General features: G+C 37.6%; 1 protein-coding gene across 1 annotated transcript in view; it reads left to right on the top strand.

The window, feature by feature from the left end:
• The window catches only part of LOC104524594 (solute carrier organic anion transporter family member 4C1), a gene marked incomplete at its 3' end in the record, with an annotated part of 32947 nt that extends 16779 nt beyond the window's left edge, over positions 1-16168 (top strand). Inside the window, exons 8-11 of the mRNA XM_010167525.1 lie at positions 1517-1712; positions 8229-8382; positions 10918-11105; positions 16104-16168. Coding sequence (XP_010165827.1) covers positions 1517-1712; positions 8229-8382; positions 10918-11105; positions 16104-16168 — 603 coding nt within the window. The remainder of the gene's footprint in view (positions 1-1516; positions 1713-8228; positions 8383-10917; positions 11106-16103) is intronic.
• Positions 16169-16254: the final 86 nt, after the last annotated feature.

The following is a 16254-nucleotide window of genomic DNA, read 5'->3' as shown; positions in this document are numbered from 1 at the left end:
AAACCCTGGTACTTAGTTCATCAGTGGTGCAAAGCTACTTCTAGTCTGTAAGTTCAAAAGATTTGATACTCATATTCAAAGTAGAATGAGAATTTAGGGTGCTGTTGAAATTCATCCTAGTCTTATTCTTGGAGGGTAACACTACTGGATTTTCCTCAGTAGTAGGTTGAACAGGGGAAGGTTATGAAAAGCAGAGTATTGGAGAAACAAATAGAAAAATCTGATGGAAGAGCTGTACTCTTGTACATCAGAGGATCACATGATTGACTCTGACACAAGTACTTTTGAAGAACAACCAGATCAAGGCAGATAGGCCAACAGATGCTTGCAATATGGCAGACTTAATATTTCTGGAACATGTCTTCCTAAATTACTTCAGCTGTATAGTGGTGCAATACAAGCATATGTTAGTTGAAGTGCTCTTTTTCCAAGATAAATATGTTTGGGAGAGACTTTCTGTATGACTAACTCCCCTGGATAATACTAGATAGTACCATCACTATTCAGACATCATTGTTTCAAAACAATGTAAGTTTTACATAGAAATGCATTGGAATATGTGCTCAACTGTTAAACAGTAATTAGCAGTGAAGTGGAAAACTGAATGTTCCTTTTTTTCTGTATAAACCTTGTTTGAATTTCTTTTTAATTTGAGTTCAAAATATTGATAGAGCTAATCAAGTGTACAGATTTAAAGAAATGCCTACACTAACGTTGAAAGGTAGCTGTATCTGAGCTAGCTAGTCTAAGTGTTATCAGTGAGCATGTTAACTATTTAAACTGCCTTTGACTGTGGCTGTCTGTGGCCTGTGCAGTTTTGCCACTGTATCTGAACTATCTTTAAAAACAACTATTTCAAGTCAATGCAAGTTACACTGAGATTAGCCATATAAGAATACTCAGTTATGTCTCTAGAGTCCTAATAGAGCAAAGAGGATAAATCGTTATGGACTAGCATTAAATCGTTATGGACTATGACAATGAAAATTGACCCACTGATCTAGACTTTTAAAATCTTTCTGCAGATGCCTTATGTGTCTTGTGCTATCTCTTGTATATTAGTGAGTATGTTCTCTTATTAAAAACTTCATAACATAAATGTATAACAAAGAACATGGATATGTGATGGGGGGGGAGGGGGGCAAACAACCAAAAACAAACCACTGAAGCAATGAAAGAGCATTTTCTGTTTTCATAAATTGACTTACTGGTGTTCAGAGATTCCTGCCCAGTATGTTAAGTAATCTAGTTTTGCTGAGTTGAACTTGGGTTTTTGACAACTCTAAATTATGCTGTCAAGTTGAACTTCTGGAAAGGCTAAAGATAATATAAGGGTGGAATAAATTACTTATGCCAACAGATTGGTAGGCTGGTTTGAAAATGACATCACGTGGACTACATCTTAAGATACAGGTAACTGTTGTGATTTTTTTTTTTTTTCTTAATATAGACTCTAAATTGCTTCACTAATTATCTTGCATTTTTGTGTAATCTATGATGTCTTGTTTTCCTCTAGGGCTTGTATTAATTCCAGCAGCAGCACTAGGCCAAATCATAAGTGGCATCTTGGTTTCCAAGTGCAAAATGGATTGCAGAAGCATAATCAAATTCATAATAGGCACTTGTTCAGTGGCCTTGCTATTACACACAGTGTTTTTATTTGCTAAATGTGGGAATGAACCTTTCGCAGGTGTTTCTGAAACATACAATGGGTAAATATATTTTAATGCACTCTTGGGTTTGGTGTTAATGTAAAATATATAAGCTACATCACAGAATACGAAACCTTTACACGTGTCCCATTTTAGCTTGATGTATGAAACTGATATGTTTTGTGGAACTGTAAAACCTTGTCCTTGGTATCTTTATATAATGGATGATTAAGAAAACACAGAATCATAGAATGGTTTGGGTTGGAAGGGACCTTACAGATCATCCAGTTCCAACCCCCCTGCCATTAGCAGGGACACCTTCCACTAGACCAGGTTGCTCAGAGCCTCATCCAGCCTGGCCTTAAACACTTCCAGGGAGGGGGCATCCACAACTTCCTTGGGCAACCTGGGCCAGTGTCTGACCACCCTCACAGTGAAGAACTTCTTCCTAATATCTAATCTAAACCTGCCCTCTTTCAACTTAAAGCCATTTCCCCTTGTTTTGTCATTAAGTGCCCTTATGAAAAGTCCTTCCCCAGCTTTCTTGTAGGCCCACTTCAAGTATTGGAAGGCTGCTATAAGGTCTCCCCAAAGCCTTCTCTTTTCCAGGCTGAACAGCCCCAAAACATAATGATACATTGCCTGCAAAATGTTCTGAGCAGACTGGACCTGCTTGACAAAAAAATTTCCCAGCTTTTGTAACCATTCTAGGTGTGGTAGCCATGGTATTGATTTCAGGTAATTTAGTATCTCTGAAGAAGTAATGTGCCTTTTGTATCTTGTTTTATTAACCAACTCTTGACAATCTGTGCAGTTTTTTCTTGGAAGGAGTCTGCTATGTCCAACAATTTAATGAGAAAGCACTGAGGTGCACTGCAACTTAAAATGATTGCAAATTTTTCCTTAGAAGTATAAAGACATTATTGTAGCATCAGATTCTAGCACATCTAGTCTCCATTTACAAAGGAGGCTTTATTTTTTTCTGGTAAAATGACTGATAGAGGTAGAAATTTAATGCAAAGAGAGCATAGCTCAGTGATGCCAGTTGAAGAATAAAGTGAGTGGAGTAACACGGTTAACTGAAACATATTTCAAAATATTCTTGGCTAGGATATATAGGAATGACTTCTCTAAACAATATGTATTTTTCATTCTTTTAAATAATGCAATTCTCATTCCTAATGAGAATGCAATCTATCACTCATTTTTAGATATCTGTAGTAATTGTAATAAAAAAACTCTAGGATCAATATTCTTCCTAGAGGTTACTCTGGAAACCAGTATGGCAGTGGGGAAAAAAGTCAGAAAAGTGACAGTAAAAACAAAGCAAGGTGAAAAATAAGTATCTGCAAGGATTGCTATCTTTAGAGAGTGGATTTCTAGGTCCACTTTTAGAACTTCAATATTGAATGTATGTGATCAAATTACCAGTATAGGCACTATGTTGTATAAAATGTCCAGTCAAGCCTTATTAAGGAATTCACTATAAGATTATGCCTCAGTTCTCATAGTTTTAAATAGTACATAGTTCTGTAGCATGAGCAGTGCTTAAAAGCAGGAGGATGGCAGCTAGCTGTGCCAAAACTGTGCTCTTAAGTGGTTGGCTACTCTGTCATGAATTCACAGAGCCAGAGGCAACTCCAGCTGTTTGAGAGTCTGCCAAAGGGCCAGATGCTGTTGTGCAATATAACTCTAGTGGGCTGGTAGCTAGGAACTGCTAGCTGCCATTTGAAAAAAATCTTTAGCATGAGTGGTATGAATAACTTACCAATACTTCTTTGTTTTCCCAAAATCCCTCAAAAGGGTAAGGTGCCACTATCTTCTTCAGAAGCAGAATCTACAAATTATGCTCCAATGCATAAAAAGGCATTTGAACCTAAATAGGGTGGGGAAGAGAGTCTTTGCACTTTACTGACACAATAGCATGAAGTGCATCATGAAAGTGCAGATGTGTTGGGGGTGGGAATTGGTTTTGTAGCCTCTAATGCACATGCAAATTGTTAATAGTTCTAGGGAAAAAATGATAAACATCTGATAAGCAGTTAGGCTTATGTGGTTTCTTCACTTGATATTTGTCTTTTTGACTGACTTAAAATGAACATATAACAATTAGAAGAATACAGGAAAATCACATATTGCTCAGGGGGGCAACCAAGTGTGCAAATATCATAGAACATGAAAGCTACTAATTTTCCTAGGTATTTTAAGGTAATCAGCGATATAAACATAACTGACAAATATTACAAAATTTTCCCAAAAATGCCAAGACTGACATGAAAGGCTAATCAGATATTTTTCATATCTCTCAGTTAAGTAAATGTGAAAACAATAAAATAACTCCAGGTTAACAGAACAGAAATTCAGAGGGCTTGGAGGCAGTAGTGACTGAAGGCAATCAGGCTACCAGTTCTCTAATAGAGCAGCAATTTAATGCCATGATAGCTTAACCATTCATTTGAATTTTTTTCCAGAAGGCTTAAAAAAACTAATAAAACAAATTTCATACACTGGTGACTTAAAGAAAAGTCCTTAAAGCCCTATGTACCACTCTTTCTCATTCCCTCTTTACAATTTGCTGTATAAATTGACAGTGTATTCAAAGACTAGTGTTGACATTTGATGCTTAAAACATGGCATTGCTTCAGTGTCTGAAAAAATGCTAGTTGTAAGATTACTGTGAGAACTTCAGAACTGTGAAAACTAGGATGGAGAATTTAGTTATATATTGGGCAAAAGAAGCTGTATGTAGCAATTGAATACTGAAGAGGTTGTACAGGAAATAATATGGGAAGCTCTCCATATTTCTGTAATAGGTCTTATGATAATAAGCAGCTGACAAAAGGTACAACTGAATTGATTTTTGTCTTAAGTTATATGCAGTTAACTTGTATTTAATAGTTTTGTGTAACTTTGGCAGTTATGTAGTTTAACTCTTGCTGAAGACCTCTTGTCTACAGCAATTTGGAGTTAACCAATCCTGAAATAACTCTTTCCACCCAGTATCCATTAGAAAAAGATGTTCAACTTTATCTAATTCACTGTTACATGTTGGACTATAGTTTGGACATATGACCTGCATCAGAATAGTTAGTGGCACTAACGTAGTTCCAGTTCTGAAACTGCTTTCCATGAAGGAATAAACAACTAAAATACATAGTAGTGGCTTTAACAAATTTATAAGCATGTGGAAGAGTAACCACGTGTTTAACTCCTGCTTATGCTGTTGAACAAATAATTCTGAAAAAATAAATTGTGAGAGTGCTCTGAGAGGTGACTTGGAAATTGATGCAGATTCATTTTTGTGGAGACTTTGAAGAAATCCTTCATGGCAAGTGTTCTCTTTCTACTGAAAAATAGCCTGGAGGTGGCGGAGGTGGGAAGGTAAGCTTTTGTATGTGTAGTACCAGAACCATATGAGTACAGGATCACTTTTGACTTCATGTTAGTGAACAAAGTATATTGTTTGTAGTAACTCTTACTAAATTAAGCTATAAGCAGAACTAATATGGTTTACTTTGCATAGTAAACACTATGTATTTAAAGAAGAAGCTCTTCCTGTTGTCCTTGGAGCCAGGCTCTTCTCAGTGATGCCCAACGATAGGACAAGGAACAATGGGTGTAAGCTGGAACACAGGAGGTTCCGCTTAAACTTGAGAAAAAACTTCTTTACAGTGAGGGTGACAGAGCACTGGAACAGGCTGCCCAGGGAGGTTGTGGAGTCTCCTTCTCTGGAGACATTCAAGACCCGCCTGGACGCCTTCCTGTGTAATTTCGTTTAGGTTCCTGCTTCAGCAGGGGGATTGGACTAGATGATCTTTCGAGGTCCCTTCCAATCCCTGACATTCTGTGATTCTGTGAAACACTTCAAATAATTGTTTTTGCTGAATTCTTTTGCCCAGTATTTCCTTGAAAACTTGAAGGAACAGAAATGCAGTAACTATCTCTGTAGTGCTGTTCATTCCAAGTCTCTGGGATTCCTTGTTTTGTTGTGAAGAAAAACCCAACCTGTAGGCTTTTAAGGACCATTTAATGGTCTTGTATACTAGGCTTCTTTAGACAAGTGATGTTCAAACAAGAAGTTCTATTTCATAGGACTTATATACACTGAACTGTTTCTTCTGTTTTAATATTTTTTGACCATGCATAAGTAAAGGTCCAGTGCCTCTTTTCAGGTCAGGGAAGAAAGACATTGTCTGCACATGTAACCAGGACAAATGTTGCTGTTGAATTGATTAATACTTCTAGGCTTGACATAACTCGTAGGCTAACAAGTCACTGTATGAACAAAGCTGTGATTAATGAATTTGCTTATGGTGCACTGTAGTGCATTAGGCTAGGAGAAATGAACTTTGATTCCTGTATGTATGAAGAATAAACTAATTAACTTTGTAGACTTCAGCTGTACTACAACCAAGTGTATAGGTAGTTATATCCCTAATATTTCATGTGCAGTTTGAATTTTATGTAATTAATCAGCTTAATTCCTAGATAAATTACTTCTCCTCTTAGTATTTGTGACCATCTTAAATTGTCTTGAAGAAATCTGACTTTTAGGTAATGAATCTGGACTTTTCAGTTTGCAGTACAATATTTAAACTACTTGCAGGGTCAGTATCCTGGTTTAAGATGACTAAACTCTTAAGCTGTGAAGCTTCTTTACCTATTACATGCATTACTATTAGAAAATCAAAGGGTATTTTTATTCTCTCCAATTATGTCTTAAGAAGGTCTTCCCCCATCCCAAACTGATTTTGCATACTAATACTATAGTGGAACTACTTCAAATGCAACCGTAATATTGGCTGTACTGGAAGTAAATGCCTAAATTGAGAGTAGTTATAGTAAGCAAGAGTTAAATTAAGTTCTGTTCTTCATTAGTTAGTCCCTAAGCAGCCAGAGAAAATCTTTAAGGTCCTTTTGGTGTAATAGCACTCTGTATGTCATGGCACTCTGCATTTAACACATGCAGTTGTCTTGGTGCTAGAATAATCTTAGTTGTCTGCATAGCAGTGTTAAAAGTAGTAAAAATGCAGTAGGCATGCAACTGGACTTGAGTCCAAAAAAGAAAAAAAACTTTAAAATATGATCAGTAGAATAAAGAACACAAATCCTGATTTTAATCATGTTTAATTTCTTTCTTAAAACTGTAAATTGAACAAATTCAAGTGTATAAGTGTGTGGGAGAGAAGATGATGTAAGAATTGGGTCGGGACACAGGATTTCATAATCTATTTTGTGAATGGAAAATATAGGAATAATTATAGAAGCAATAATAACACCAAAATTAGAATCAATCATAGAATCAATCATAGAATCAATCATAGAATCAATCATAGAATCAATCATAGAATCAATCATAGAATCAATCATAGAATCAATCATAGAATCAATCATAGAATCAATCATAGAATCAATCATAGAATCAATCATAGAATCAATCATAGAATCAATCATAGAATCAATCATAGAATCAATCATAGAATCAATCATAGAATCAATCATAGAATCAATCATAGAATCAATCATAGAATCAATCATAGAATCAATCATAGAATCAATCATAGAATCAATCATAGAATCAATCATAGAATCAATCATAGAATCAATCATAGAATCAATCATAGAATCAATCATAGAATCAATCATAGAATCAATCATAGAATCAATCATAGAATCAATCATAGAATCAATCATAGAATCAATCATAGAATCAATCATAGAATCAATCATAGAATCAATCATAGAATCAATCATAGAATCAATCATAGAATCAATCATAGAATCAATCATAGAATCAATCATAGAATCAATCATAGAATCAATCATAGAATCAATCATAGAATCAATCATAGAATCAATCATAGAATCAATCATAGAATCAATCATAGAATCAATCATAGAATCAATCATAGAATCAATCATAGAATCAATCATAGAATCAATCATAGAATCAATCATAGAATCAATCATAGAATCAATCATAGAATCAATCATAGAATCAATCATAGAATCAATCATAGAATCAATCATAGAATCAATCATAGAATCAATCATAGAATCAATCATAGAATCAATCATAGAATCAATCATAGAATCAATCATAGAATCAATCATAGAATCAATCATAGAATCAATCATAGAATCAATCATAGAATCAATCATAGAATCAATCATAGAATCAATCATAGAATCAATCATAGAATCAATCATAGAATCAATCATAGAATCAATCATAGAATCAATCATAGAATCAATCAATCAGGGCTGGAAGGGACCTTAAAGACCACCTCGTTCCAACCCCCCTGCCATGAGCAGGGACACCTTCCACTAGACCAGGTTGCTCGAAGCCTCATCCAACCTGGCCTTGAACTAGGTACAGAATAAGAGGGAATTTACTCTAGAGTTGTAAATACTAGGAACATGGCTTAAAAAAAAAAAAAAAAAAAAAATTAGGTGCATAAATCACCTGAATTGAATATTTTGAGACTTATTGTCCTATAAATACTGCATTACTTATTTATATATCTGCTGGTTTTAAATTAATTTATTAAAAACCTATTAACTTTTACCTTTCAGAACAGGCATGTTATATAACTTAACAGCGCCATGCAATGCTAACTGCAGATGTTTGCGTTCTATATACTACCCAGTTTGTGGCAGAGACGAAGTCCAGTACTTTTCTCCCTGTTTTGCAGGATGTTCATCACATCATTTTAACAACGTGAAAAAGGTACTTTATGCTATGAAGATAGTTGACATAGTCTGTTCTGATTTCATGCAAAATGCATTCTATATCAAAAACATTCTTCCTTTAGTTTGATAGGAAATAGCAGTATTTCTGAATCTAAGTGGTAGTTACTACCGGAAAAAATAGTGTGGATTGGAAACATGTGTCTAAGTAGGATGAATGTTGGTATGTGTCAAGAGTCCAATACTCTGACTAGGTGTTTTTAGATATTCCACTTATGGAGGGTGTAATGTTTAATATAGAATTTATTTGATGACAATTGATGTTACACAGGATTTTGGTTTAGCAGAGTGATACAAAATATACTGAAAACACAGTATACATGTAAGTTATGCTTAGCAAAATACAGAAATTACAATACACAGTTCAGTCACAATACCAGTATGGTTCCTATTACTGGTGTCTATAACGTGCTCACTGTCACAATGTTGCGCCTCCCCAGTTGTTGGGAAGCTGTATGTGTGTTGAAGTCAGCTCAAGCTCACTGCTGTCTTTGGAATTATTCTGTAAGTTGTCTGTTTTTTGGGGGGTTTTCTAATACCTTGGGCTGAGCCACACTCTTCCCATGCTGGTCTTGTTAACTTGGAGAGGCTTTCACACTCTTGATGAACTCTGGAAGAAACATTTACACCACCAGTTGATCCACTCAGCTGACATAATGGATGTCAGAGGATGTTTCTTTGCAACAGTTGTGGTCACTCACAGCCTGCACTATTCCATGACCTTTGTGGGTAGGTCACCTTTTCCTGTTTCCTCTGGGACTTCTTCCATTGTGTGGGTTTATTGGTCCGTCACAATATATTTCTCACTTGTACAGTGTCATGTTGAAAATGTTACTTCTACTAAACTTTCTAAGGCTGAAAATACATTAAACCTGAATGCACTTTAAATAGAAGTGACAATTAGAAAAGCAGAAATTGGCTACTGCCTCAACATTAAACTGCAATTCTTGTCTCGATCTTTAAGCATAATGTAATGTTTATTGTATGCATGGCAACCTGCTTCTGTGAGTTTCCAAACCTTGAATGTCAGTTGCCACTGATGCAGGAATGGTAAGCCATGAAAGTGACTGGTTATTATTGAACCTTCTCAGAACTGAGAGACTTTCAGTGCTTGTCTCTACTAATACAATAAACTCTTGAGCAGGGATGTGAGAGGAGTGTAGGAAGTCCTAAAAGTAGGCAAGCTGAACCAAGCTGAACCTCTGGAGACTTTATATATTAGAAATGGGCAGTGGTAAAGGAGAGGAGGTATTATCTATAAGACAGTGTAGGAGACTGCTAGTTACTGATAAAAACTTAACACTTTTTTTTTCTTTAAAACCAAACGAGTGGATTTAATTGAAGAGCATAAAACTATTCTATTTGTTCATCTGCTTACAAAAGCAATTCAACATTGCTTCTGTTCTTTCATGCTTAAGTCTTAAGAGTAGAGCTCACCTCTCTTCCTGTCAAGCGCAGGGCAGTGTAAAAACCAGCCTGTTTATAGTCAAGAGTGTCAAACCAGGTGATCTGGGACTTGCCAACATCTCTGAAGAATGTGAACTGTTGTGGTTTCCAGTTTGTTCTGCTACTGTTTTAACTGGACATGTATTAACTAAGCTTGAAGAATAAGGCTTGAGAAAATAATTGCTGAAGTAGATGTGAATCTAAAGAATGAGCCCTGTTCAAGAAACAATTTTTAGTAGTCAAGACAGTTAAAGTTATTTAACTTTTAAATTGTACAGAAATAATTAGCAGTTTTGGTTAATAAACTAGGTAACAGTTAACATCAGCTTATTTCAGTATTGTAAAAATTGCTTCTGAGAGCCATCTAAGAGATCTGCTGTAAGGCAGCCAAAGCTTCTGGCTACCCTTTGTTCAGAAGTTTCACTTTGCAAATGAAACCAGTCTCTTATGGTGAAAGAGAAATGGGAAGTTTCCTCCCTTCCTCCAACCCTTTACACTCTCCATGGTGTTTAACACTTTCAAAGAGTGATTTATTTGAAAATTATATTTTGCCAAAAATTTTATGTATATCGATATTAAAAAAAATCGTAGTTTGAACACTTCAGCTTGCCCTTTCTCAATTGTAAACAGTAACTGGCATTATCTGCACTGGTTTGTAATAAGATTCAAGTGCAAAGGCTAGCATTTCAAGGCTTACTCTGTGGTATTTCTGTTTGGTGTATATGTGCTAAAATATGGTTGTTCCTTGAATTCTAAAATCTTTAGTTTTAAAGTTGTTTATACTTGTACCTAAAAACTTGCTCAACATAAAATAGAGGTGATCCTTGTGTTTTTAGATCACAAAACCAAAAATAATTTTTGCTCAGGTGAGCTGAATTAGTCAAATTCTACTGAACCAGTTTTAAAAATGAGGCTTACAGTGTCATATGATCATCAGAAAATGGACTGTATTGTAAAGTCAGGGTTTATTCTTGTATTCAATGTGATGCAGACCCAAAGAACATCTACCATATTAGTGTCACTTAGTGTCATTCTTAGAGCTAAATTTTGTTTTATAAATTATTTGTAGGCATACCGCAACTGTTCCTGTATTGGGAAACCAAAAAGAGAAAATGATTCAGAAGGACTTTTCTATGAAGCTATCCCTGGGAAATGTCCAACACGATGTACATTTTTACCTTCATTCTTGACCTTCTTCTTTTTTGCTATTGTTTTTACTTTTATGGCTGTTACTCCAACAACTGTGGCCATTCTCAGGTATGTTTTTTGAGCTAAGAAGTAGGTATCATTCTTGTGAAAACTCAGTTCAATGAAATACTCTAACTTGTTTTGCTTTGGAATGTCACTCAAACCAATGTGCAAAGGATTTCCTGTTTTAGTACTTTACATAGTAAGCGGGCAGTACTTGAAACAGACAACAGCCATACCACTGTTTGCTATCTCTGTAATTACATTTAGTTAGTAGACACTGTTTTAGTCTATTGGGAAAAAAAAAAAAAAAAATCCTACTTGTAGCAAAGTCTCTGTTTTATGGGAGCACTCCTGATTGTTTTAGTCAAAGGAAGAAGCACATCTATGTGCTTGGATGAAGAAAACGTTCAACTAGCCTGTGTATTGGTACTGCAAGGATTTCGAATTGTACCAAGAAAAGAACAAAATAGCAATAGGTCTCATAATCTCAACCTTTGATTTGTGTCTCGGTTCAGAGTTCTGACTTGCAAAACTGTACTCTGTCAAGAACTGTAGACTACCTTTCATATGATATTGATGTTGTATGGTAGTTATTAATATAAAACGTGAGAGCACATATGTGGCTGCTAAACAGTAGTTTGACTGTCTTTCAAAGTGGTGAAACTCACATGCATAAAGCCACATATTTTTTTAAATACATGTTCCTCATTCTGAAAGTAGAACTGTTTCACCTCCTGTTGATATCTGACTTGTACCTCTAATAATTCTAGAGAGAAAATGTTCATGATGTATAGGCGTACACACAGTACACACCTAATACTTTGGGAGGGTGTGATTAGATGTTCTTTTTCCAACTTTCTAGGCGAGGGTTGGGGAGGGGAGTGATACACTGCAACAGTGCTTTGTAGTAACCTGCTCTTCAAGACTGGTGTAAATCTGGGGTTAACAACTTGTCATATTAGTGTAAGGGCAGAAGTGTTGCATTATCTTAATAACTAAACTGACATAGTTTTATTTAGATAATTCTAAGCAATAACATTTGGAATTTTGAAGCATTGTACACTTCAACTGAAATGGTGAGAGTTTTTATGGAAGAGAGGACTAAATGTGCAAAAACTAATTTAAATAGCTAAATGTGAGGTAAGTTACTACAGTGTATTCCAATATTTTTTCAGTGGACCTATTTTGTGCAACTTCAAGTGTGAACCCATGTGTTTGTGACAGTGTTCTAGTACTGGAAATTACCACCCACACTATCCAAAACTAATTCTTTTTCCTCCCTGCCTTTATGGGTAAGGGATATCCTAACAATGACTGCTGATAACTGTTCATCTTGGATATTTTTCTATGGCTAATCCTCATACATACTCCAGAATGAGGGAATAACTCCTGAATATTTAAATATTGGGGTTTTTTTAGCACTGTCAGTGCTTCAATGATACAGATCATCAAATAAAACAGTCCTGAAACTAAATTGTATAAATTAAGTAAGTCAGGTTGTATATAATCTTTACAGTATCTCTAAGACACTGTCAGGATAAAACGTTTGTTGCTAGAGAAGTATCTGAAAGAAATGAGTAGGAGGTAAGGAGGTAAATTCTACTAGTTGTTAACTCTATATATAGATTTGCATAGTTTAGGCCAGAACTGATTAATTGTAAGAAATAGAATCATAGGATCTTTTTGGTTGGACAAGACCTTTAAGATCATCCAGTCCAACTGTAAACCTAGCACTGCCAAGTCCACCTCTAAACCAGGTCCATAAGTACCACATCTACAGGTCTTCTAAATATCATATGAGGGATGGTGGCTCAACCACTTCCCTAGCCAGCCTGTTCAGCTTGTCAAATTTTTTTGGAGAAGAAATATTTCCTAATATCCAATCTAAACCTCCTCTGGCACAACTTAAGGCCTTTTCCTCTTGTCTTATAGCTTGTTATTTGGGAGAAGACACTGACACCCACCTCGCTACAATGTCCTTTCAGGTGGTAGTAGAGAGGTATAAGGTCTCCCCTCACCTCCTTCTCTCCAGACTAAACAATGACAGTTCTCCCAGCTGCTCCTTATAAGACTTTTAATCTAAACCCTTCATCAGCTTTCTTGATCTTCCTTGGATATGCTTCAGCACGTCAATGTCTTTCTGGTAGTGAGGGACCCAAAACTGAACACAGTATTCAAGGTGCAGCCTCACCAGTGCCGAGTACAGGGGAAGGATCACTTCCCTACTCCTGCTGGCCGCACTATTTCTGCTACAGGCCAGGATGCCATTGGCCTTCTTGGCCACCTGGGCACACTGCTGGCTCATGTTCAGCTAACTGTTGACCAGTACCCCTAGGTCCTTTTCTGCCAGGCAGCTTTCCAGCCACTCTTCCTCAAGCCTGTTGTGTTGCATGGGGTTGTTGTGACCCAAGTGCAGGACCTGGCACTTGGCCTTACTGAACCTCATACAATTGGCCTTGGCCTGTTGATACAGCCTGTCCAGATCCCTCTATAGAACCTTCTTACCCACAAGCAGATCAACACTGCTGCTTAACTTGGTGTCATCTGCAAACTGACTGAGGGTGCACTCAATCCCCTTGTCCAGATCACTGATAAAGATGTTAACCAGAACTGGCCCCAGTACTGAGCCCTGGGAAATGCCAATTGTGACCAGTCACCAAGTGGATTTAACTCCACTTACCACCACTCCTTGGGCCTGGCCATCTATCCATTTTTACCAAGTGAAAAGTACACTCATCTAAGCCATAAGCAGGCAGTTTGTGCAGGAGAATGCTGTGGGAAACCATGTCAAAGGCTTTACTGAAGTCCAAGTAGACAACATCCACAGCCTTTCCCCTCATCCACTAAGTGGGTCACCTTGTCATAGTGGATCAGGTTAGTCAAGGAAGGACGTGCCATTCATAAATCCATGCTGACTGGGCCTGATCCCCTGGTTGTCCTGTACATGCCATGTGGTGGTACTCAAGATGATCTGCTGCATAACCTTCCACAGCACTGAGGTCAGACTGACAGGCCTGTAGTACCCTGAATCCTACTTCCAGCCCTTCCTATTGATGAGCATCACATTTTCTAACCTCCAGTCAACTGAGACCTCCCTAGTTAGCCATGACTGCTGATAAATGATGGAAAGTGGCTTGGTGAGCACTTCCACTAGCTCCCTTAGTACCCTTGAGTAGATCCCATCCAGCCCATAGATTTGTTTATGTCTAAGTGGTGTAGTGTAGCAGGTTGCTAACCATTTCCCCTTGGTTATGGGAGCTTCATTCCGCTCCCTGTCTTCCAGCACAGGGGCCTAGTTACTGGAGAACTGGTCTTACTGTTCTTTAACTGAGGCAAAGAAGGCATTAAGGACCTCAGACTTTTCCTCATCGTTTGTCACTGTGCCACTCCTTCATCCAATAAAGGATGGCGTTTCTCCTTAGCCCTCCTTTTGCTGATAATGTATTTATAGAAACATTTTTTGTTGTCTTTTACAGCAGTAGCCAGATTAAGTTCTACTTGGGCTTTAGCCCTTCTAATTTTTTCCCTGCATACCCTCATGACATCCTTGTAGTCCTCTTGAGTTGCCTGCCCCTTCTTCTGAAGGTCATAAACTCTCCTTTTTTTCCCTGAGTTCCAGCCAAAGCTGTCTGTTCAGCCAGGCTGGTCATCTTCCTGACCAGCTTGTCTTTTTGCACATGGGTTTGGCCTGCTCCTGCACCTTCAAGATTTCCTTCTTGAGGAATGTCCAGCCTTCCTGGACTCCTTTGCCCTTCAGGACTGCCTCTAAAGGGTCTCTGTCAACCAGGCCTTAAACAGGCCAAAGTCTGTCCTCCAGAAGTCCCGGAGAGTAGTTCTGCTGACCCCGTCCATACTTTACCAAGAATCAAAAACTCTTTTGTTTAATGATTGCTGTGCCCAAGACAAGCTCCAGCCATCACATCACCCACAAGTCCCTCTCTGTTCATGAACAAGTCTAGCAGGGCACCTTCCCTAGCTGGCTTACTTACCAGTTGTGTCAGGAAGATATCTTCCACATGCTCCAGGAATCTCCTAGACTGTTTCCTCTCTGCTGTGTTGTATTTCCAGCAGGCATCTGGCAAGTTGAAATCCTCTACAAGAATAAGGGCTAGTGATCATGAGACTTCTCTCAGCTGCTTATAGAATATTTCATCTGCTTCTTGAATCTGATGGGTTGGTCTGTTGCAGACTCCCACCATGCTGTCTGCCTTGTGGCCCCTTCCTTGCCTTTCCCTTCTGAAGAGTTTACAGCCATCTGTTGCAACACTCCAGTTGTGTGAATCATCCCACCATATTTCCATAATGGCAACTATGTCGTTGTTTTCCTGCTGTGCAATGGCTTCCAGCTCTTCCTGTTTGCCCATGCTGCATGAATTGGAGTGTGTGCAGTTCAGCTGAGCTATTGATCCTGCCACCTTTTTGGGGGGAGAAGCCCTTATTCCTGTGTGAACATACTCAGGTGCTTCTGTGGTTTCTAACACATCAATAACCCTTGCATCTTTGCTGTCACATGGTTCTCCACTCTCCATCTCTAAAGAGATGACAGACCAAAGGACTTCACTAGCACACTGTCCCTCAAACAGTTCCCTCTGTTTGTTCTCTAGGCTATGTGCCTGGGGAAAAGGTTGTATAAAAGTTATGGGAAATACAACATCTTGTGCTGTGCTGAAGCCTAGTCTCAATTCATGTACTGGTTCTTTAGGAATAGTAGCTCAGGATTGCATTCTAGGACTGTCCTTAAATCCTTGGTGAACCTGTGGAAAAAATATTCAGCAGTATATCAGGGTGCTGCTGGTAAGCTAGCTTGCTATTTATACTGTTTTGTTAAACTAGTTCAATCTAAAATTCCTTGATGACCTAGAGGAGTTGCTTCTATGTTTTTGTGAAAACACCTCCTGAACTTCTTTAGTTGCTTGTTCTGCACACTGAATTTCTAAAAGCCTCTGCAATTATCAGATTAAAAGAATTTATTAAGAAAAAACATATTCACTGAGGCATAAAGCAGAGAAATGGAACAGTTAAAACTTGCTTACTGAGTCTTAAACTGCAATTTTTTTTTTACAGGTGTGTGCCAGCTAAACAGCGCTCATTTGCTCTTGGAGTACAGTCAGTGTTTCTACGACTACTCGGTATGACATTCTTGTTGAAACACTTGCCTCTGGATAATCTATTGAATTGAATCTATTGAAGTCATAGCTAGACCACTCTCCATCAT

This window comes from Antrostomus carolinensis, unplaced genomic scaffold (genome assembly GCF_000700745.2).
Source record: "Antrostomus carolinensis isolate BGI_N321 unplaced genomic scaffold, ASM70074v2 scaffold6625, whole genome shotgun sequence".
In the NCBI taxonomy this organism is placed as follows: domain Eukaryota; kingdom Metazoa; phylum Chordata; class Aves; order Caprimulgiformes; family Caprimulgidae; genus Antrostomus; species Antrostomus carolinensis.
This window is presented reverse-complemented; position numbering and strand designations above follow the sequence as displayed.